Source organism: Lithobates pipiens, unplaced genomic scaffold (assembly GCF_037356315.1).
Source record: "Lithobates pipiens isolate NorthernLeopardFrog02 unplaced genomic scaffold, aLitPip1_a1.2 Scaffold_27, whole genome shotgun sequence".
NCBI classification, from domain to species: domain Eukaryota; kingdom Metazoa; phylum Chordata; class Amphibia; order Anura; family Ranidae; genus Lithobates; species Lithobates pipiens.
In genome coordinates, this window is record NW_027507788.1 from 15,328,429 (window position 1) to 15,351,722 (window position 23,294).

The window sequence follows — 23,294 nt, forward strand, 5'->3', positions numbered from 1 at the left end:
GTCTACATATCTTGTAAGTGTCTTTAACCCTTTTTGGGGAAATTAAACAGCTTTTAATTCTACACTTAGAGGCGCCCTTTCTTTGTTTTTCTGTTTCCTATTCAGAGACATTGCTTCTCGCCATAAGTGCAGCCCTAAGTGGGGAAGATACCCTATTATTAACTTTCCGGTTCATAAAGACATCTGTTTTTGCTTGGTCCTGAAGTTCAGAGCTCCCCTTACAAACTGTATCTGGATTATTAAGTCTATGATATGTCCACCGCTGTTTCTGTACTTTTCCATTGATGCGAATTTTCAATAAAACTCTTTGTACAAAAAATTAAATAAATAAAACATTTTAACTTTGAGTTAAAAAAAAAAAGTTTTTCTTTTTCCTTAAATCATGTTTTTGTCAAAATTATAATTTGAAATATGGAAAGAAATAAAGAATTTGATACAGGCACACACCTAACCCAAGTTAATCATTTATCATCCTTGGTATATATGAGTCCATATCATTTCTGGTTGATCTTTTGCCTATTATCTTTCGCCATGGATTCATTCCTTGCAGTCGTGTGCCTTATTTCAGGTCTTGTGACACAAGGTGAGTCTGTTTTTAAATGAATTAGCATTTACACATCTATCAATTTGTTTTATAGATAATGGTAGACATCGTACACATGATAATTAATTGAAATGTCTTCTCTAATTTCTTTATTGCTTTAACTCAACCCTTCGATTTGAGATTGAATACAATTTTATCTTCATATTAATGCAATACAAAATTGCAATTTATAATGAAAAGTAAAAACGCAGCTGTATGTAAATCTTCACTAAACTTGCCACCCAAAGTGCCTCTAAACCCAAAATCAAAAATTGAATACAATTTTCCCCTTTATTTTTACCTAGCCCTATAAATAACACACTTCAGTCACGAGTACTCCCATCTTTTGGGATACATTTTTTTTTCATACACGCCCTCCTCCTTTCTTCCTCTTTCCTACTCGGTTGAGGAATGCGTTTTTTATTAACAGTAAGATTTTTATTGGTTTTAACAAACGTACAGGGTCAATACAGGCATAAACCGAACAAGAATTACATTTCAGAATTACGTTTCAGGATACGTACATCATGTTACATATTTAACCGCACGTCCATATACTCCAAGACTTTTGAAAAGTATTGATAGTGAGTAGGCTTGTGCAATTCGTTTCGTAACGAATCGAAATTCGGCCGAATTTTGCATCTTTTCTGACATTCGGATGCATCCGAATGTCCGAATAAAAAAATAACAAATTACAACGAATACGAAAGAAATATAACGAATGAATTCGAATGAATTCGACACGATTCGAAATTATTTCAACCACATTCGAAATGATTTCAACATGATTCGACATTATTTCAACCACATTCGAAAATATTTTGTGACCCGATTTTAGGGCCATGTATCTCGGGGTCACTTGGTGCTAGAAACTCCATTTGGATATGTTGTAGTGCTAGTACGATTGTGTTTGAATACCAAATTTGAGGTTTCTAGCTATAAGTGACCCCGAGATATGGGGCCCCAAAATCGGGTCGCAAAATGTCATTCTCTGCTCTAATAACTAATAACATTTTGCGACCCGATTTTGGGGTCACATATCTCGGGGTCACTTATAGCTAGAAACCCCAAATTTGGTATGCAAACACAATGGAGTTGGAGTTTCTAGCACCAAGTGACCCTGAGATACATGGCCCTAAAATCGGGTCACAAAATATTTTCGAATGTGGTTGAAATAATGTCAAATCATGTTGAAATAATTTCGAATTTGGTTAAAATATTTTCGAATGTGGCCGATTTTTCGAATTCAGTAGAAAACTAAACGAAATCCGAAAACGAATTTAAGGAAGTTAACGAATATAACTAAACGAAATTAATGAAATAACAAATTAAAACGAAACGAAACTAAACGAATTTTTTCCTTTTGCACATGTCTAATAGTGAGTTCAAAGCCAACAGCTTCTGATTGGTATTATTAATTTGAACAAGACCTATCATTTCTGAAAGATTGAGTACTAGCATTGACTTCCACTGTCATAGCCCTTGTACACACGGTCGGACATTCCGATGGACAATGTCCGATCGGATCGTGTTGTCGGATAACCCGACAGTGTGTGGGCTCCATCGGACTGTTTCCGTCGGAGTATCCGACGGACCAAGTTTTCCAGCTGGGCTATAAAATTTTCCGACAACATGATCCGATCGGACTTTGTCTGATCATGTGTAGAGAATTCCGATCGGACAAAGTGCCACGCATGTTCAGATCAAATTCCTAGACCAAAGCTATTGGCTACTAGCCTGAATGTAGTCCCGTCCTAAATAATAACGAAGTCCCGTCCGAAATAATGTCATCACGTTAAGTACGATTGGATTTTCAGGCCAGCTTATAGCTTTCAGTGCCGTCACATTTTGAATGACAATTGAGCAGCCATGCAACACTGTTGTACCCAAACTAAATTTTTATGACTTTTTGACAAAAGTAGAGCTTTCTTTTGGTGGTATTTAATCACCGCTGAGTTTATTATTTTTACTAAATAAAGAAATAAAGACCGAAAATTTTGAAAATTAAAAAAATAGGTGATAAAATACCACCAAAAGAAAGCTCTATTTGTGGGAAAAAAAGGACAATTTCATTTGGGTACAGTGTTGTATGACCGCGCAATTGTCATTCAAAGTGCATCAGCTCTGAAAGCTAAAAAAATTAGTCTGGACAGGAGGGGGGGTTTAAGTGCCCAGTAAGAAAGTGGTTAAACGTATTCCTAAACCATGAGAACTTAGGTATGCTACTCCTACGCAATACGTGGAAGCCTTGGAACCTCACCTTCATGCCGTGGCCCACAGAGGCCTCCTTACGAGCTTGGAGACACCTATCAAAAAACTGAGGTATCACTCCCACTGAATGTCCTAGAATCCATGGTACATGCATTAAGATAAAAAAAAACTTCTGTGTGCAGCAACTGCCCCAGCCCCCCCCCAATGCCCTGTACACACGGTCGGAAATTACGACAGAAAAGGTCCGATCGGATTATATTGTCAGAAAATCCGATCGTGTGTGGCCTCTATCGGACTTTTTCCGTCTGAAATTCCGACAGAAAAAAATTTGAGAGCCGGATCTCAAATTTTCCGACAAAAAAATCACATCGGACTTTTTCTGATCGTTTGTAGAGAATTCCGATCAGACAAAGTGCCACGCATGCTCAGATCAAATTACGAGACCAAAGCTATTGGCTTCTTACCTTCAAGGTAGTCCCATCGTAACGAACGAATGTCATCACGTTCCGACCGATCAGATTTTCTGACAACTTTGTTCCGACTGTGTGTACCCAACACCAGTTTAGGACAAAATCCGTCGGAAAAAAATCAGACGGATTTTGTGGTCGGAATGTCCGACCATGTGTACGGGGCATTATACTTACCTGAGCTCCATCTCTGTCCAGCGATGTCCATGAATGTCTCGGCTGTCCGAAACTCTGCCTCTTAATTTTTTACATTTTCGTCAACCGAAAAGGAGTATATTACCATCTATTGGTGATTTGTAGGGTCATGTGAAACGCATTGGGAAGCCTTGAAAATTGAGTTTAATGCAGTCCACCACTGGTTGGGGGTAAATGTAGTCTCAGGATCTTTTTTTCCCCATTTGGTCATCAAGCTAGATTTACAAAAGATTCTTTTGTCTTGCAGAATATCATAAAAAAACAAGGGCTTCTGCTCTACAGAGGTGTAAAAGCCCCATGCCTTGGGGTGCGTGGTGAAGTTTCAGATGGGGTATTTGGTCAAGAAATGTATTATGCGGTTGACTGTGAATATTGCTAAAGCCCCATACACACTATCAGACTTTCTGCTTATTTTTGTCTTCAGATTTACCAAAACCATGTAGTGCAAGGGCCTGCCTGATTGCATACAAATTAAAAACTCCTAAGGTTTGACCTCATATTATATGGTTTTGGTAAATCTGAAGGAAAAAATCAGCAGAGAATCTGATAGTGTGTATGGGGCTTAAGCCTGATCCCTAATTCTTAGCCCTTGTACACACGGTCGGACATTCCGACAACCAAATCCGTCGGAAGTTGTCAGAATATCCGATCGTACTTAACGTGATGACGTTATTTCGGACGGGACTACGTTATTATTTAGGACGGGACTACATTCAGGCTAGTAGCCAATAGCTTTGGTCTAGGAATTTGATCTGAGCATGTGTGGCACTTTGTCCGATCGGAATTCTCTACACATGATCAGACAAAGTCCGATCGGATCATGTTGTTGGAAAATTTTATAGCCCAGCTGGAAAACTTGGTCCATCGGATACTCCGATGGAAACAGTCCGATGGAGCCCACACACTGTCGGATTATCCGACAACACGGTCCTATCGGACATTGTCCATCGGAATGTCCGACCGTGTGTACAAGGGCTATGACAGTGGAAGTCAATGCTAGTACCCAATCTTTCAGAAAGGATTGGTATTATTAATTTGAACAAGACCTATCAGAAGCTGTTGGCTTTGAACTCACTATCAATGCCTTTCAAAAGTCTTGGAGTATATGGACGAGCGGTTAAATACGTAACATGATGTACGTATCCTGAAACGTAATTCTGAAATGTAATTCTTGTTCGCTTTATGTCTGTATTGACCCTGTACGTTTGTTAAAACCAATAAAAATCTTACTGTTAATAAAAAACGTATTCCTAAACCGAGTAGGAAAGAGGAAGAAAGGAGGAGGGCGTGTGTGAAAAAAAAAATGTATCCCAAAAGATGCGAGTATTTGAAAAACAGCTACATAAATACAGTGTGACATAAAATATTGCAACAATTGCCATTTTATTCTCCAGGGTCTCTGCTAAAAAAAAAAATATATATATAATATATATATATATAATACATATATATACATATATATATATATATATATACATATATACACACACACATATATATATATATATATTATATTAATATATATATATATATATATATTATATTAATATATATTAATATATATTAATATATATTAATATATATATATATATATATATATATATATATATATATATATATATATATATATATATATATGTTTGGGGGTTCTAAGTAATTTTCTAACAAAAAATGTGTTGCTTGTAAACAAGTGTCAAAAAAGGTTTAGGCATGAAGGGGTTAATAATATCAGCTCCCAGCTTGAAACAATGGGAAAGAAGTGAGAAATCTTCATAGTGTAAGACCTTTTAATGAAAAATAAAAAAAAACACATTCACCAAAAAACTTAATTATCTCTGCTCTGTCCTCAGGATCAGCCTCATGGGGTGACAGTCTGCTCCCCCGCAGCCTCTCGTTTGACCTCTTCCTGTGGGCAGGCTAGGGAATTTTCTGCGCCCAGGAATTGCTATTGGGCCACCGGCAATAGGGACTACATGTCCCAGTAGGCAAGTGGTTAAAAGGTATATAAGCCCGAACAATGAACTTCACTTATTTGGTCCCTTTTGTCCTGTTGAATATAATAGTGAAAGCATTTTGTTGTATCTGTTCGATTAGTGCATAAAATACCAGAAGTCTAGCTGATAATGTGCTATTCTCTCTGCCTGTGCTACATTATGATCAGTTACATAGTTTCTAATGATCTACTACAAATACCCCACCATCTACTGTATGTTATGGAGAGGAGGGCTCTGTAGATCTATCCTATGGTGGCAACTCTGCTCCTCCATACAGTAGATAGGGTAAAGTGAATGATCATTGTCACCTTAGAACAGGAAGTGTGTTACTGGCAGGATCACCAGGTGAAAATAAAGGACAACAGCATGAAAAAGCAAACAAAAAACAACCACCATATTTAAGGACTGGTAAACGCCAATATTTTACTTTTTTTTTTTTCTAGTATTAAATACACTTTAACTGATCTTTACTGACACTGCTAAATTTTCTCTGGACATCTAGGCTTGAAAGACCCCTGGTCATGAAAGGGTTAACCACATTCCACCCGCGCTATAGCGGAAAGACGGCTACAACACAGGCTTCCAGTGTCGGGAGGGCATTCATAGACGTCCTCCCCTGATCGCGCGTCCTTCGGACTCGGCTGATCCCAGATCGGGGTTGTCCGGGAAATTTGGCTGTACGCTATGCGCACACCATATCCCCTGTGCTCCTAAGCACACATTTCATCTAATGATATAATGTACCTTACCTATCATTCTATTTCCCATATATCCAGGGGCGGACTGACCATTCGGGCACTCGGGCACTGCCCGAGGGCCCCATGCCACTAAGGGGCACCATCAGGGTTGCCAGCCTCAATAAAACCAGGGGCAGTATGTAAAAATCCGTGTTTTTTTTTTAAATCCCAAGATTATAGATGCCCTGCCTCTCCATTACCTTTTCAGCATGTGTATTCTGTGTGTGTATACTGTGTGTGTATATTGTGTGTCTGTGTGTATACTGTATGTGTGTGTATACTATGTGACCCCATAATCTCCTATTGCCTGGGGGCCCCATACTCTCTTATTGCCCAGGGGCCCCATAAACTTCTATTGCCCAGGGGCCCCATAATCTCCTATTGCCTGGGGGCCCCATGAGTTGTCAGTCCGCCTCTGCATATATCCCCAAGTAAACAGACATCATCACCATAGCTTACGTTCTCAGCTCCATCAGCATGACTGCCTTTCCAAGCAGTGCCCTTGCTTTTATTTACACATAAACAGGAAGTCCCAAACTGGAGGGTTTGCCTCCAACAGCCAATCGCCTCCTACACATTTTGTGACCTCACAGGAAATGACCAAATAAGGATGCAAAACAGGATGTGGACGTCAACACGGGAAATTACCACATAAGGACATGACCAAATAAGGATGTAACAACATAGGATGTAAATGTTAACAGAGGATAAATGAATATATACAATAACCAATGAATGATGACTGCAATTCCGCTGATAGGAATCCTTATACTACGGTTCCTTGTGGATGGGAGGCCATCCGCGGATGCACGCTGCGAATCTCGTCATGTGCTGATCAGACACAGCAGAGACAAGAGCGTACATCCGCCTATAACCGATAATGTCCTTGCACAGCAAACATATCCCCTCAGACAATTGTCTGTGCAATGCACAGGGGCCCTTTCGCTGGCGGACATACCCCCACTCTGCAAACACCTCTCTCCAATCCCAGGAAGTTTTCCACTATCTAACGGATCTCAACCTGCGTCAGTCTGCCCCAGTCAGCTCTTTAGAGCGGGCTGCGAGAGAACGAACACTGGGAGACACTGTGACAATACATATTAAAATACATTTTCATAAAATTTCAACAGCAGGGTAAAGGGGCCAATCACAGCGGCCCTTTACCACGTGATCAGCTGTCAGCCAATCACAGCGCTGACCAGAGGATATAAACAGAAGCTGCTGACAGCGCGAGGAGAAAAGAAGAAAGACGGTAATCGGTGCTGCCCACCAGTGCTGCCTACCAGTGCCTATGAATGCTGCCTATCAGTGCTGCCTATCAGTGCCTATGAGTGCTGCCTATCACTGCCTTTGACTGATGCAGGAAGTCAAAGTCATCACTGCCTTTGACTGATGCCTATCAGTGCCCCTTTAAGTGCAGCCTCATCAGTGCCCACCAGTGCAGCCTCATCAGCGCACAACAGTAAAGGATTTTGTTTTTAGCAAAAAAAAAAACTGTGGTGATTATTAAATACTACCAAAATAAAGATCTATTTGTGTGAAAAAAAAAATGATAAAAATGTCATATAGGTACAGTGTTGCATGACCGCGCAATTGTCATTCAAAGTGCAACAGCACCGAAAGCTAAAAATTGGCCTGGGCAGGAAGGGGGTATACAGTATGTGTCTGGTAAGCAAGTGGTTAACACTCGGAATATCAGTAACAATGTATCTTCTCACATTGCAGGTTATGCCATCAGCTGCACGCAGTGTACAAGCACTTCCCCCTGCACTGGTTACAGCGCACCCTGCGCCTCAAAGCTTGTGTGCATATCTATGTACCAAGTTTCAAATATAGGTAAGCTACCAGCGAAGAGATTGCAAGAGAATTTACACTTTATCCTGAAAAAAGGACTTTAGGCCCGACTACATAGTTGCATAGTTAGTAAGGTTGAATAAAGACACCAGTCCATCCAGTTCAACCTGAGTGAGTGTCTACAATTGTCCCTATCCCTGTACATTGCACATTCACATCAGTCCCTACCCTCAAGTAGCCCACAATCCAAGGTCACCATTCTTATACTAGGGCCAATTTACCTATCTGCATGACTTTGGGGTGTGGAAGGAAACTGAAGTACCCAGAGGAAACCCACGCAAGCACAGGGAGAACATGTAAACTCCAGGCAGGTAGTAACGTGGTTGGGATTTGAACCAGCGACCCTTTTTACTGCTAGGTGAGAGTGCTACCCACTACACCACTGTGCCGGCCAAAAAGCTATGTTTTTTTAAATCTGTTTAAATCAACTAAACATATACTAGGTGCACCAAAAATAACAGATGTTCAATGCCTTACAGTTCATTAGAAAACAGCCACAGCCGGAGTAGGAAAGCCTGTCCCTTGCCAGCATGTTACAGAGAAGGACCCTTGTTCTCTGTGGGTCCTTCTCCTTTGGTGTCGGAAAATCCTATTGTCTGTACAGGGCATTGCTGTACATCACCATGGTAACTTTTTAACTTATAGGACAGACACGCAGAGCCCTTACCCTCTCCATTTGTCTATGAATAATGTACCTCACTCCCAGTAATGGCATGGGGTCCCGTCGTTGCTATGGGAGGCAGACCACTGCTGAAGGAGTGCCAACAGCATCTCCCTTGCTGCGAGAGGCTTGTCTCACCTGCCACATGTACACGCTTAAAGTGGTTGTAAACCCTTACAAACCACTTTGACCTACAGGTAAGCCTAGATTAAGGCTTACCTGTAGGTCGAAGAAATATCTCCTAAACCTATACGGTTTAGGAGATATTTGCCCGAAGACAGGCACTGCTGTCTACGGCGTATGCGCCGTGGACAGCGGCGCGCAGGCGCACCGAGAGCGGCATCATCAATGACGAAGATGCCGCACAATGCCGCGCGTGTCGGCTCCCGTGCACATGCATGGGAGTGACGTCATTGAGGCTTCGCCGAATGACAGCGGCGGAGCTGCGAGACCCCACCGAGAAGATGGATGTGCCGGACTACGGGGACAGCGGTGACTTCGCTGGCTCCTGTGTCAGGTAAGTGACACATAATGGGCTACTATGCGATGCACAGTAGTCCATTATGCTTTGCCTTTGCAGGGAATGAAAGAGGAAGTAAACCCATCAGGGTTTACTTCCTCTTTAATGCCAGGCTGCTACAGAAACCTTTGTTACCCTTGGTAACCCCTGTATATTCACACTGTATTGGCTCATACCACTGTCTTCATACCCCAATGTGTTTAATGACCCGAGCTGTAGACTGCATGTGCCCGTTACTTGCATTGCACCCCTTCAGTAACTTCAGATTAGGCAAAGTTTCACCAGGTGAATGGGTAGGGGTACATTGTACCCCATACTCATTCACATAGGGTGGGGGGCCGGTATCTGGGGGCCCCCTTATTAAAGGGGGCTTCCAGATTCCGATAAGCCCTCCGCCCGCAGACCCCGACAACCAACGGCCAGGGTTGTCGGGAAGAGGCCCTTGTCCTCATCAACATGGGGACAAGGTGCTTTGGGGTGGCAGGGCCAATGTTGAGGGCATGCGGCCTGGTACGGCTCAGGAAGGGGGGGGTGCTCGCTCATCCCCACCCCCTTTCCTGACTGGCCGGGCTGCGTGCTTGGATAAGGGTCTTATATGGACCTTGGGGGGGGACTCCCATGCCGTTTTTTCGGCGTAGGGCTTCCCCTTTAAGTCCATACCAGGTGACAGGGCCAGCGTCGTGTCAATCTCGCCGCCGAAGGCGGCGACATTGAACTCCTTCGCTAGTCCCGGCTACCTGGAGCCGATTTCAAAATGAACGGGCTTTCCTCCGTGTGTGGGCAAGTCCGTTCATTTTCAAAAGTACTAGCACACAGATGGCCGGATTGTCCGGCGGACAATTTTTGGGTCAAAATTACTTTCTAAGTCTGCCGGACTTTTGGGACCAAGTCCGCCGGATAGTTTGATCGTGTGTACGCGGCATTACAAGCACTTTATCGTACAGGACATTATGCACTACTTTTAATGCTGGACTGTTTCTATATGCAATCTTGTTTGGCTTGCACATTCAGCTCAACTGTCCTTCGGTACTTTGTGGCAGCGGCTGGGTTAATCTATGTTTTTATTTATTACTTAGTAGCACAGGTGTGTATTTATGTTTTATTTCATAAATCGTTGCGGCTAATATCATGTGACATCGAAAAAATTGGAACTACCCATATTTTAACCCTTTAAAGTCCACATTTTCAATGGGTTAGCGTGACTTCAAAATGTGCTCTACCAAATCTGTGGAGCAGAACGTCAAAGGGCTGATCTCCAGGATGTCTGTGTTCAAAAAATCTATAATGTTTTGGGGATTTTAGGTAATCTTCAGGCCTAAAAAAAGATTTTTTTTAAAAAGTGTGCAAAAACATTGCAAAAATAGCGCTGGCAGTGAAAGGATTAAAAGGGCAGATCTTTTCCTCAAAAACGCCAGTGGGTGGCTTGCTCTACCAGCATTGATCAAACAATGGCAATAATAGCTTTGGGCGCATTTTCCCACAAAACACATTCATGGGAATTCTTTCCACAAGTTTATAGACCTTCCAGAAGTTAAGAAAACAATAAAAAGAAGTACATGGGTCTCAAAAAGTGTTTCAATTTCTGCATTTTTTTTTTCTTTTACAGGAAACCAACAAAGCATTGATTTTGCAAGAGGTTGTGGAGAAAAGAGCAACTGCGGAAAATCGGGAGTGTTTGCTGGCCCATCTACAAAATACAGATTCAGCTCCACCTGCTGTGAATCAAACTCTTGCACGCCGCCCACTCCTATTTGTATGTAAACAGATGCATGATGTCACATATATAGAGTATGACTGCTATGAAGTGTGTTATGGAGTGACTCTGACTTATCTTACTGGTGCAGGGATATCTAGGAAAATACGGGGCTGCCATTGCTTGACTTCTGGCTGGACAACTAGTATTTTGAAATGGAGAGGTCAGCGATGGTACCCTCCATATTTATTTTATTCTGAAAACTGAACTCCAACTCCAGGCAAGGAGCTACATATACCAATTTAAAGCGGGACTCCGCGTTTTTTTTTTTTTTTAAAAGCCAGCAGCTACAAATACTGCAGCTGCTGACTTTTAAAATAGTGACACTTACCTGTCCAGCGCGCCCGCGATGTCGGCACCCGAAGCCGATCTGTAGATCGTTTCTCGGGTGCTGCCGCCGCCATCTTGGGTATGGGAATCAGGGAATGGAGCCTTTCGGCTTCATTTCCCGGTTCCCTACTGCGCATGCGCGAGCCGCGCTGCGCAATAAGGACGGTCCCCGCTGCCTCTGGGATCTGTGTGTTTTCCCAGCAGGCAGCGGGGCACTTGCGGAAAGGGGCGTAATCTACGCCCCTTTCCGCAGAGAGCTATCCCGGAAGTGGGTGCATTTACCTGGATTATCCAGGTAACTGCACCCCCCTCCCCCCTGAAAGGTGCCAATTGTGGCGCCGGAGGGGGGGAGGATTCCGATGAGCGGAAGGTCCATTTTAGGGTGGACCTCCGCTTTAATACATACACTATATTTCCAAGAGTATTAAGACTTGCTTTGTGAACTGGTCCAAATCATTTGGTGGAAGGGGGATTATGGCGTGGAGTTGTTTTTCGGGGGATGGACTTGGCCCCTTGGTTTCAGTGAAGGGAACTCTTAAGATGCCAGCAAACCAAGACATTTTGGACAATTTCATGTTCCCAACTTTGTGGGAAAAGTTTGGGGGATGGCCCCTTCCTGTTCCTACATGACTGCTCACCAGTGCACAAAGCAAGGTCCATCAAGATATGGATGAGCGAGTTTGGGGTGGGGGGACTTGACAGGCCTGCATAAAGTGCTGACCTCAACACGTTTGGGATGAATTAGAGTGGAGACTGCAAACCAGGCCTTCTTATCCACATCAGAGCCTGACCTTGCAAATGCCCTTCTGGAAGAATGGTTAAACATTCCCATAGACACACTCCTAAACCTTGTGGATGGCCTTCCCAGAAGAGTTGAAGCTGTTATAGATGCAAAGGGTGTGGCTGCAGTACTGGTGCTCTCCCGATCTCCAGTGAGGCCTACTGATCCAAGGAGCTTGTAGTGTTTATCCTCATGACACATCACAGGAAGCACCTCCATGGTTAACAGAGGAGGGGAGATTTGCGGATGTCTAAGCCCCCTTGAGGAAAGTTGTAGATGAAAGGAGGATATGGACAAGAGGATGAACAGTGTTAGTAAAACTGCAGGCCATGGGTAATGTTATTAAGCAAATCCCTTCGTCTGCCTTCATAGGTTGTGCAGGATTATTACTTTTTCTGCAGGGCAACCAAAGCTGTGTCATAGCGGTGGTGAAAAGTGGCATTTTTCAAGATCATGTTCTGTGCAGAAATGTTCCCTCCGTTAAGGCTCATGGCATGTTTCAAAGGACTGCAATAGTATTCATTGTAATCTCTGTAACAAGTTAGGCCACCCCTATAGCCTTTGCCCTGAAGCCCTCCATAATCAGCCGGAGGTGGTGGAAGAACTGCTGAGGATGGAGGAGGAGGAACGTGGGGGGCAGCAAGGGGTTGGTGGAGCTGTTTCAGCTAGTCCTGAGCCCCCCCCCCCCAGGAGTCAGTTTCCCAACCTGAAGGTGTGACCCCTCTTGTGTCTGCTCCCCAATCTGTGCTCCCTACTGTGTCGGTGTCTTCTTCTGTTGTGTTCTTCCCCAGTGTCTCAGGTGCCCAGTGTTCCAAATGTAAGTCATCCAGGAACAGTGTGTTGTAAGGTTTTACAACCACTTTAAAGTCCTTGTAGGTCTTATTTTCAGGATAGGGCTTATTTTTGGGGAAACAGGGTAGGGCTTATTTGGGGGGTAGGGCTTATATTGCAGCCATCACCGACAATCACGTTAGGTCTTATTTCCGGGGGAAACAGGGTAGCTATCCTGAAGAAAATGCTTTCCAATGGATACTAACAATGTACAAGTATACAGTAGGTACAAGTTTATTCATTTTTTGTCACCAAAAGGGCTTAGAATTTGTCATGAAGCTATAAAAAAAAAGAACGCTCTTTATAAATTCTATTATAAATAGAATGTAATGGCTCTCTATAAGCTTTTTATTAATATTTTAGAAGGGAGTAGTATATTCCTTATGTTCATAAACGTTTGTTAGAATTACGTTAAAGTAAATGTAAGCCCTAACTGATTGGCATGTAGTTTGCTAAAGCACCATGCATTGTAAAAAGTCATGTTTCTTTAGCAAAATACTTGTCCTCACAATTTGTTTCATCCTTTGTCGCGCCTCAGTATTGGTGATCGCTTGCGATTGCTGTCTACAGGCACCTCAGCAATGGCTGGGTGGCATTTCTCATGGCGGGTTCTTGATGGTGACCACAATGGACCATTCCTGAGTTATGTTATGTATGTTGTTCGCCCCCCCTCCCCCCTCCTCCTTCTTCCACCATAAGGCTTCACTGCCAGTTTCCCTTACAACGCATAGCGGCGGCAGCACCCGAGAGCCGATCGAGCAGCTGGGGTACCGACATCGCTGGATCCCCTGGACAGGTAAGTATTTGTAAGCAAGGTAAGTATTTGTAGCTACTGACTTTTTATTTTTTGGTGGGGCGGGGCTGGACTTCCTGTTATATGAGATTTTAGTTATTGGGTTTGGATATATGTTAATATTTTTTTCCATTCTTCTAGTGCCACCTTTGAACTGGACTTCTAATGGCAAATCATGCCCATTTTGTGCGTCCGCCACATCCAAAGACTGCAAGTCTGACCAGAGGATGTCCTGCATGGGGGATGAGGATAGGTGTGCATTAGAAAACTCAGAACAAACAGGTAAAATGAAATTGACATTTTTTCTAATCTTTTTTGGCAGGTAAATATGAAGTGTTGCAAATTATTATTTAAAGCAGAGGTCCACCCTAAGGGCCGGTTCACACAGCGAGGCGCGGCGAGGCGTCTCCGACTTGCCTCGCCGCGACCTGCGGGGACCTCAGCGGCGACTTGCAGAGGACTTCTGTATAGAAGTCAATGCAAGTCGCCCCCGAAGTCGCCCAGAAGTAGTACAGGAACCTTTTTTCTGAGTCGGAGCGACTCGAGTCGCTCCTCTCAGAACGGTTCCATTGTACAGAACGGGGGCGACTTGCGGGAGCGAGGCGAGGCGAGCCGTGTCGCCTCGCATCGCCTCGCTGTGTGAACCGGCCCTAAAGCGCACCTTCCGCTCATTGGAGCCCTCTCACCCTCCGGCGCTACAATTGGCACCTTTCAGGGGGGAGGGGGGTGCAGGTACCTGTACAGTACAGGTATCTGCACCCACTTCCGGCGTAGATTCTGCAGAAGGTACGCCCCTTTCCGCAGAATCTACGCCCCTTTCCGAAGGTCCCCCGCTGCCTGCTGGGAAACACACGGATCCCAGAGACAGCGGGGACCATCCTTATTGCGCAGCGCGACTCGCACATGCGCAGTAGGGAACCGGGAAATGAAGCCGAAAGGCTCCACTTTCTGATTCCCATACCCAAGATGGCGGCGGCAGCACCCGAGAGACCCGAGAGATCGGCTTCGGGTGCCGACATCGCGGGCGCGCTGGGCGGGTAAGTGTCATTATTTTAAAAGTCAACAGCTGCAGTATTTGTAGCTGCTGGCTTTAAAAAATAAAAATAAAAAAAACGGCGGACTCCCGCTTTAACACTTATATTTACAAGTAGAACTCTACCTGTCTATTCTTAGCTGCTATGCTGAAAAAAGCCTGTTTTTACAGAGTTCAGTAACTCAATTTCAGATTACACAAACAAAGTTGAATAGGTCAGGGGAGTGGCTTTTTCTCTGTCCTTCGTGTCCACCCTCAGTTTCCCCAAAACTCACAAGTCAGTAACAAAACACAATCAGATTTAAATTCAATGTCTGTAGTAGACGTTCAAGGAGGAAGGTGGCACATTTAATGAAACACTGTCCAGCTTAACACACCTTTAACAGAAAGCAAGGTTATCATAAAGACCTCAGTAGCTAAGGTCTGCAAAAGTCTTCCACTTCAGCCCCCGGAAGGATTTACCCCCTTCCTGACCGGACCATTTTTTGTGATACGGCACTGCGTCGCTTTAACTGACAATTGCGTGGGCATGCGATTCTGTGCCCAAACAAAATATATGCCCTTTTTCTTTCTTTTCCACAAATAGAGCTTTCTTTTGGTGCTATTTGATCTGCGGTTTTTATTTTTTGCGCTATAAACAAAAAAAGACAGACAATTTTGAAAAAAAAAACACAATTTTTTTTATATTTTGCTATAATAAATATCCCAAAATAAAAAATAAAATGTTTTTTTCCCTCAGTTTAGACCAATATTTTTTCTTCTACATATTTTTGCTAAAAAAAAAAAAAAAAAAAAAAATCGCATTAAGCATATATTGATTGGTTTGAGCAAAAGTTATAGCACCTATAAAATAGGTTATTGATTTATGGCATTTTTTTTTTTTTACTAGTAATGGCGGTAATCTGCGATTTTTGTCGTGACTGCGACATTACGGCGGACAGATCGGACACTTTTGACACTTTTTGGAAGCCATTGACATTTATACAGCGATCAGTGCTATAAATAGCCACTGATTACTGTCTCCTCTCCCCTGACAGGAGGTGGATTTGTGTGTTTACAACCACAGATCCCTGATCCTGCTCGCCCCCTATGCCCCTTAAAGCGACCGCCGTACAGCTACCGTGATTTGTGCAGGGGAACCATTCTGCCGTGGTCGGCTAGTGGTTAATTAGGCCTGTCGTAAAATGGCCCTGTTGTAAACAGTCTAGCAGAGTAGCCCAAAGCATTATACATACTGAGCCTGTTTTAGCTAGCAAAGCCAAACTTTATGCATATACCATAATTCCTGCTATTATGGAGTTGCCTTCATAAAAAATTAATAGTTAAAGAGGAAGTAAACCCTGATGGGTTTACTTCATCTTTCATTCCCTGCAAAGGTAAAGCATAATGGACTACTATGCATCGCATAGCAGTCCATTATGTGCCACTTACCTGACACAGGAGCCAGCGATGTCACCGCTGTCCCCTGTAGTCCGGCGCATCCATCTTCTCGGTGGGGTCTCACTGCTCCGCCGATGTCATTCAGCGAAGCCGCGATGACGCCACTCCCGCGCATGCGCACAGGAGCCGCCACTCGCGCCATATCGCCAATGACCACGGTGTGCTCAGCGCCGTAGACAGCGGTAATTCCTTCTATTATGGAGTTACCTTCATAAAAAAAAATGGTTACACCAATGTATAGGATGATATCAATCAGATAGACACCACCCATGCCTATATTACAAGGTCCAGAAAGCTAATAACACACATTAGTCCTCCTAAAAGAGACATAAGATCCATATAATATTTAGTGTCTATCAAATCATAATTTTATTCTATTAAATAATATGCTGGTTGTTGGATTGTGAAACCTTTTCAGATGAAAAAATAGATGTATTGAGGATAGCTGGCAATAAGGATGTGTTAGTTGAGCAGAATGAAAAATTCTTTATTACACATCTATAACAGTTTTTAGACCTTTTGATTGGGTAGCCTTAAAGGAGAAATATAGCCAAAGTTTTTTTGACTATACATCTCCTATGGATCACAGGAGTGCAGTTGCTTCTTCACTTTTGTGACCTGTTTTCAGCCGACAGCAGGTTGAAGCCCGCTGTCGGCTGGCGTCACAGAGCCGGGTTCAGGATCTGAAAATATCCAGAACATATGGTCGGGATCCACCCAGAAGCCTGGACCAGCACCAGGCTCAGCCTCTCAGAAATCCGCAGAGAGCATGAGCCAACCTCTCCTACCCCCTCCAGAGCCCGTGAACACTGGAGGGGCAGAGCAGAGTACTGCTGACTGACAGTCATGGAGCTCAGAGCGGAGGGGGAGAACTGAGGGATCAGCAGCATTTGAGTGCAGAGCCGGCGGGGGACAGATACATGCCCACCAAGGTGAGTATAGTGAGCTTTTTTTTTTTAAGCCCATACTTTTTTCAAAATATAACTACAGGCAAAACTTTTTAGTATCAGATCAGTACACCATTGTTTTTTTTATTTTTTATTTACTGTATGTGCTCCTGGTAGGAGGATCTCTATTTGTCCTGGTTACCATTATCACTGAGAGTGAAAGTGAAAGAAAATCACACATTTTGGGTTGGCACGAGAACAGGAGTAGAGAGGACCACCAGGGACTCCCTTACTATGGAGGAGTTTCGTCTCACTTCCTCTTTTGGCTATGAGACAGGAAGTGAAGGGAAATCTCCACAATTTGACACAGATGGCAAAAAATGTGACAGGGGATATAACCCTTCCTATAACTCCATCCACATTACAAAGAAAACATGTTGCCTTTAGTTCTATTTTAAAGCGTAAGTAAACCCTCCTATCGTTTTCAGCCAAGGAAGCCACCATCTTGGCCTCTGTTTAATCTACAACTGCCATGATGCTGCACATGTAATCAGTTATGACACCAGCCATTGGATGGTTTGACAGTTTGGTTGAGAGTGCAATAGGGTTGCCACCTGTCCAGGATTCACCCGGACAGTTCGGGTTTGGAATCATGCGTCCGGGTTTCAGGCTGCCTGAAACCCGGACACATTATTTAGACTGGACTATGGCTTGCGGCAGGGTTTCTGGCTGCAGTTGTCTAAGCTGAGAGTGTCTGTTACACTCTTTTTCACACTGCCCAAAGCCAGCACTAACACCCCCCTGCCCCAAACACATACAGACGGGAGAGGAGAGAGGGAACAATCTGCACCTCTTTCCCCCCCACCCCTACCCCTCTGTGTCTGCCCACACTCCAATCCCTGGTGCTGTGTCTCAGAAAAGGAAAGCTAGGGCTGGAAATTTTAAGTCCAGCAGCCTCAGATACATCTGGATGACAGCTGCTGACTGCCAAGGGGTGAGTGAGCTCACCATCCATCCCTGTGTGTGACTGAATTCTCCCCCCTTCTCTCTCCTGCCTCTGAGTACACTAAGGCAAATCAGGGTTCTCAGAGCACCCCTTACATCAGTGTTCACCTTTACACCAGAGGCCACAGTGTTTCCCCTTACATCAGAGTCCTTCTCCATACATCAGAGTTCTCAGTGTTCTCCTTTAAATCAGAGTTCCCAGAGTTCTCCCTTACATCAGAGTCTGCAGAGTCCCCCTTACAGTAAAAGGGAACTCAGCGAGTTCAGATGTAAAAGGGAAACTTTGTGGACTCTGATGTAAAGGGGGACTCTTGTTATAAACTTCATATGATTAGAAATGTTATTTAATAGCAAAGAATATGTATAGTTTATACTATAGGAAAGAAATTGCCGTGCGCCGCTAAAGTGTTCGGGTTTGACTTAAAGAAAAGGTGGCAACCCTAGAGTGCAACCAATGTGAGTTTTACATTTACAGAACGTACCGGAAAATGAAATGGTTTATGGGTGGGTTTACTTACGATTTAACTCAATGACTTCCTTTAAGGCTGGGTTCACACTGCTGCGGGGGGAGATCCGGATGTGATTCGCACCGCACTGCAGTGCAAATCACATCCGATCTCCGTAGCGATGCGAGTTCAGCCATACAGATAGTATGGCTGAATTCGCATCGCTCCCGCAGCCCACGGGACCCTTTTTTTGGTCCGCAGCAGAATCAGATCGCATGGGTGTTCACACCATGCGATCCGATTCCTGTGCGAGTTTGCAGATCGCACTGCGATATGCGGACGGATCTGGGGGTGTCATTAAGATTTCATTGACACTCCCAGCAGTCCGCATAGGGCAGTGTGAACTGCCGGCGGGAGATATGCGATGCGGGAAAACGCAGCGGATTCGCGGCGTTCCCGCATCGCTATAGTGTGAACCCAGCCTTAAAGCTCAACAAAAACCTGCTGCAGATACCATTAGGAGATCTCCTTTCTCATGGAAACTATGAAGAGATCCTACTACTAAGAGACCCCTACTCTTCCCTGATCTCGATCTCTTCTGCTCCCACCCCCACTAGACATGTGCACTACTGAAAAATGTGTTTATTTTTGTTTTCGTTTCATTATATTTTTTTTCATGGGATCATTCATTATGATCGGCATTCGTTACTTTGGATAATTCATCATTTTGGATGCATTCATATTTGTTATGTTCACTTATGCCCTGTACACACGGTTGGAAATTCCAATGGAAAAAGTCCGATCGGATTATGTTGCCGGAAAATCCGATCGTGTGTGGGCTTCTTTGGACTTTTTCCTTCAGAATTTCCAACGGAAAAAGTTTGAGAGCTGGAGCTAAAATTTTCCGACAACAAAATCCGATCAGACTTTTTCCAACCGTGTGTCGAGAATTCCGACGCTCAAAGTGCCACGCATGCTCGGAAAAAAATTGGAAACAAAAGCTATTGGCTACTGGCCTCTATGTAGTCCCGTCGTACGGTTTGTACGTCACCACGTTCCGAACTATTGGATTTCCCAACAACTTTGTGCGACCGTGTGTAAGCAAGACAAGTCAGAAAAAAATCTGATAATAATAATAAAAACTATAATAATAGTTAATAATTGAATTACAATAGTAAATCCGAAAAACAAAATGATCCAAATGTAATCGATTTGTTAAACTTGTAGGTTGAATCGTTTTTCGTTCTTTCAGGTTTGCGTTCTTTCGGATTTTCGTTATATGGCATTTTCGTTCTTTCGGGTTTTTGTTCTTTCAAATTTTCGTTCTTTCTGAAATTGTTTTCGTATGCATTCGTCAAGAGAGTCTTTCGTTCTTTCAGATGCTTCCGAATGACCGAATATATCAAATTTCTTCCGAAAATGCACTCTCTTGTCACTTGCATTACAGCTCTGCACATTCTTGTCACCTGCATTACCGCTCTGCACATTCTTGTCACCTGCATTACCGCTCTGCACATTCTTGTCACCTGCATTACCGCTCTGCACATTCTTGTCACCTGCATTACCACTCTGCACATTCTTGTCACCTGCATTACAGCTCTGCACATTCTTGTCACCTGCATTACCCCTCTGCACATTCTTGTCACCTGCATTACAGCTCTGCACATTCTTGTCACCTGCATTACCCCTCTGCACATTCTTGTCACCTGCATTACCGCTCTGCACATTCTTGTCACCTGCATTACCCCTCTGCACATTCTTGTCACCTGCATTACCACTCTAAACTTTTTTGTCACTTGCATTACTGCTCTGAACATTATCGGTAGCATACACCTAGGTAAGTATGATTATTAAATAATCATAGCATGTCCCCCCTTGTCAGCACATGGGCACATAGAAAATTAAAATTTGCATTGTTACCAGTTCTTTTTCGTTCTTTCGGATGCTTCCGAATGACCGAATATATCAAATTTCTTCCGAAAATGAATTTGTAAGAAAACAAATTGCACATGTCTAACCCCCACCCCCTTCTTTCTCTCCTTCTCATCATCTCTTTATTTGTCCCTCTTATTTTTTCTCTCCTCTCCTTTAACCTTCCTCCTACTGTCTCTCCTTCTCCCCAACTCTCTCTTGCTCCCCCACTTTTCTTTCTGCCCTCCCCCCCACCCCATCTCAGGCTCTTCTTCTCCGTTCCCATTCTCTCTCACCCTCTCTTTCTCCTTTCTCTCTGGATGAGGACTCTTTTTATTAGACGGAGACTCTGATTTTTTTTTCTTCCTGCCTTAGATCACTTTTTATTCTTTTATATTTCAGTTGGATCATCCACTCTCAAATCATCGATGCGTGGTTGTGCCTCAAAAGGTTTCTGTAGTCTGGGAACCCAAAAGACGGAATCTAGTTCTTATAAATCGAAAATGGTTGTTAAATGTAGTGCAAGCATGGCGCTATATTCTACCTTAACCGTACTGATATTGGCTACCTTCTCATTGATATCAAATGTCTTTTAGGCTCTTCCCTTTTTTTTTATGTCAAATAGCTGCCTGCTCAAATTAATATAAGGGGGCGCCCCAAAATGTAATATTAAACAAGTAAACTGGGATACTATTTGTGTGTGTCTCTGTGTTTTTTTTTTTTTTTTTTAATGCACTAGTTGGAAGTGAAGAAATATGGTTCCATACACTTCTTGCTGCCTGAAACAAGAGATAAAGTCCATCGTGTGCAATATCTCATTTTAATGATAAGTACATTTTAGACAACTGTGGTCCCTCAGTAATGCTTTCTATAGCAGTAGTCTCACCTATAACTATTTTATTATTCTTTTTATTTGATGAAGTTCAAACCGAGCGTCAGAATGGGGAAGAAAGGGGATTTAAGTGACTTTGAGTGTAACATGGTTGTTGGTGCCAAATGGGCCGGTCTGAGTATTTCTGGGATTTTTCACACACAACCATCTCTAGAGTTTACAGAGGAAAAAAGCTTAAATGGAAATACCGGGTAGTCGCTCACACCAACCCAGTACGTAGTTCCATTCAGCCATATAATAAATTGGACTATACCGTAGGCTTGTGCAATTCGTTTTGTAACGAATCGAAATTCGGCCGAATTTTGCATCTTTCGGACATTTGGATGCATCCGAATGTCCGAATAAAAAAATAACAAATTACAACGAATACGAAAGAAATATAACGAATAAATTTGAATAAATTCGACATGATTCGAAATGATTTCAACCGCATTCAAAATTATTTCAACTGTTTCTAGCACCAAGTGACCCCGAGATACATGGCCCTAAAATCGGGTCACAAAATATTTTCGAATGTGGTTGAAAAAATGTCGAATCATGTTGAAATAATTTCGAATGCATTCGAAATTATTTCAACATGATTCGACATTATTTCAACCGCATTAGAAAATATTTTGTGATCCGACTTTAGGGCCATGTATCTCGGGGTCACTTGGTGCTAGACACTTTGGATATGTTGTAGTGCTAGTATTATTGTGTTTGCATATCAAATTTGGGGTTTCTAGCTATAAGTGACCCCGAGATGTGGCCCCAAAATCGGGTCGCAAAATGTTATTAGTTATTAGAGCAGAGAATGACATTTTGCGACCCGATTTTGGGGCCACATATCTCGGGGTCACTTATAGATAGAAACCCCAAATTTGGTATGCAAACACAATAGTACTAGCACTATAACATATCCATCTAGCACTAAGTGACCCCGAGATACATGGCCCTAAAATTGGGTCACAAAATATTTTCGAATGTGGTTGAAATAATGTCGAATCATGTTGAAATAATTTCGAATGCATTCGAAATTATTTCAACATGATTCGACATTATTTCAACTGCATTCGAAATGATTTCAACATGATTCAACATTATTTCAACCACATTCGAAAATATTTTGTGACCCGACTTTAGGGCCATGTATCTTGGGGTCACTCGGTGCTAGACACTAATACTAGCACTACAACATATTCAAATTTTCTAGCACCAAGTGACCCCGAGATACATGGCCCTAAAGTCGGGTCACAAAATATTTTCGAATGTAGTTGAAATAATATCGAATCATGTTGAAATCATTTCGAATCCGGTAGAAATATTTTGAATTTGGTTGAAATATTTTCGAATGTGGCCGATTTTTCGAATTCGGTAGAAAACTAAACGAAATCCAAAAAGGAATTTAAGGAAGTTAACGAATATAACTAAACGAAATGAATGAATTAACGAATTAAAACGAAACGAAACAATTTTTTTCCTTTTGCACATGTCTACTATACCGGTACTTGGTAATGGACAAACACTAATGAAATTTAAAATCAATATAATTTTAATAAAGGTATAAAACAGAACAATAACAGAATATCACTTGAAGAAGTACAATAGTATGCACATCACAGTTAGAGTATTCCTGACGGGTTCTCCACAGGAAGCATTCAACCATAAAGGGTGCACAGAAAATTCCTCGACTAGTTTCGCGGAAAAGGGCCCACTTCTTCAGGAGGATATCTATATAAAAAATATCACAAGCATTAAATAATACATACAAGAATACATGAGCAATTCAGTTATCATAATATTATTCATATTTGAACTACGTACGGGGTTGGTGTGAGCGACTACCCGGTATTTCCATTTAAGCTTTTTCCTTTAAAACTACAACTTCTGGATGATGGTACTTTATACGATATTATAACGATATAGACCAGAGGCGATACTCATTGTATATAGAGTTTACAGAGAATGGCCTGAAAAAAGAGAAAATATCC

General features: G+C 42.8%; 1 protein-coding gene across 1 annotated transcript; it reads left to right on the forward strand.

Annotated features, from left to right (window-relative positions):
* Window positions 1-498: 498 nt before the first annotated feature.
* On the forward strand, window positions 499-21,125 carry LOC143933568 (uncharacterized). Its single transcript, XM_077456511.1, has 5 exons — window positions 499-583; window positions 7,913-8,023; window positions 10,829-10,975; window positions 13,852-13,992; window positions 20,835-21,125. Exons 1-5 carry the CDS (start codon window positions 532-534, stop codon window positions 21,026-21,028), a joined length of 645 nt encoding a protein of 214 aa, XP_077312637.1. The 5' UTR covers window positions 499-531; the 3' UTR covers window positions 21,029-21,125.
* Window positions 21,126-23,294: the final 2,169 nt, after the last annotated feature.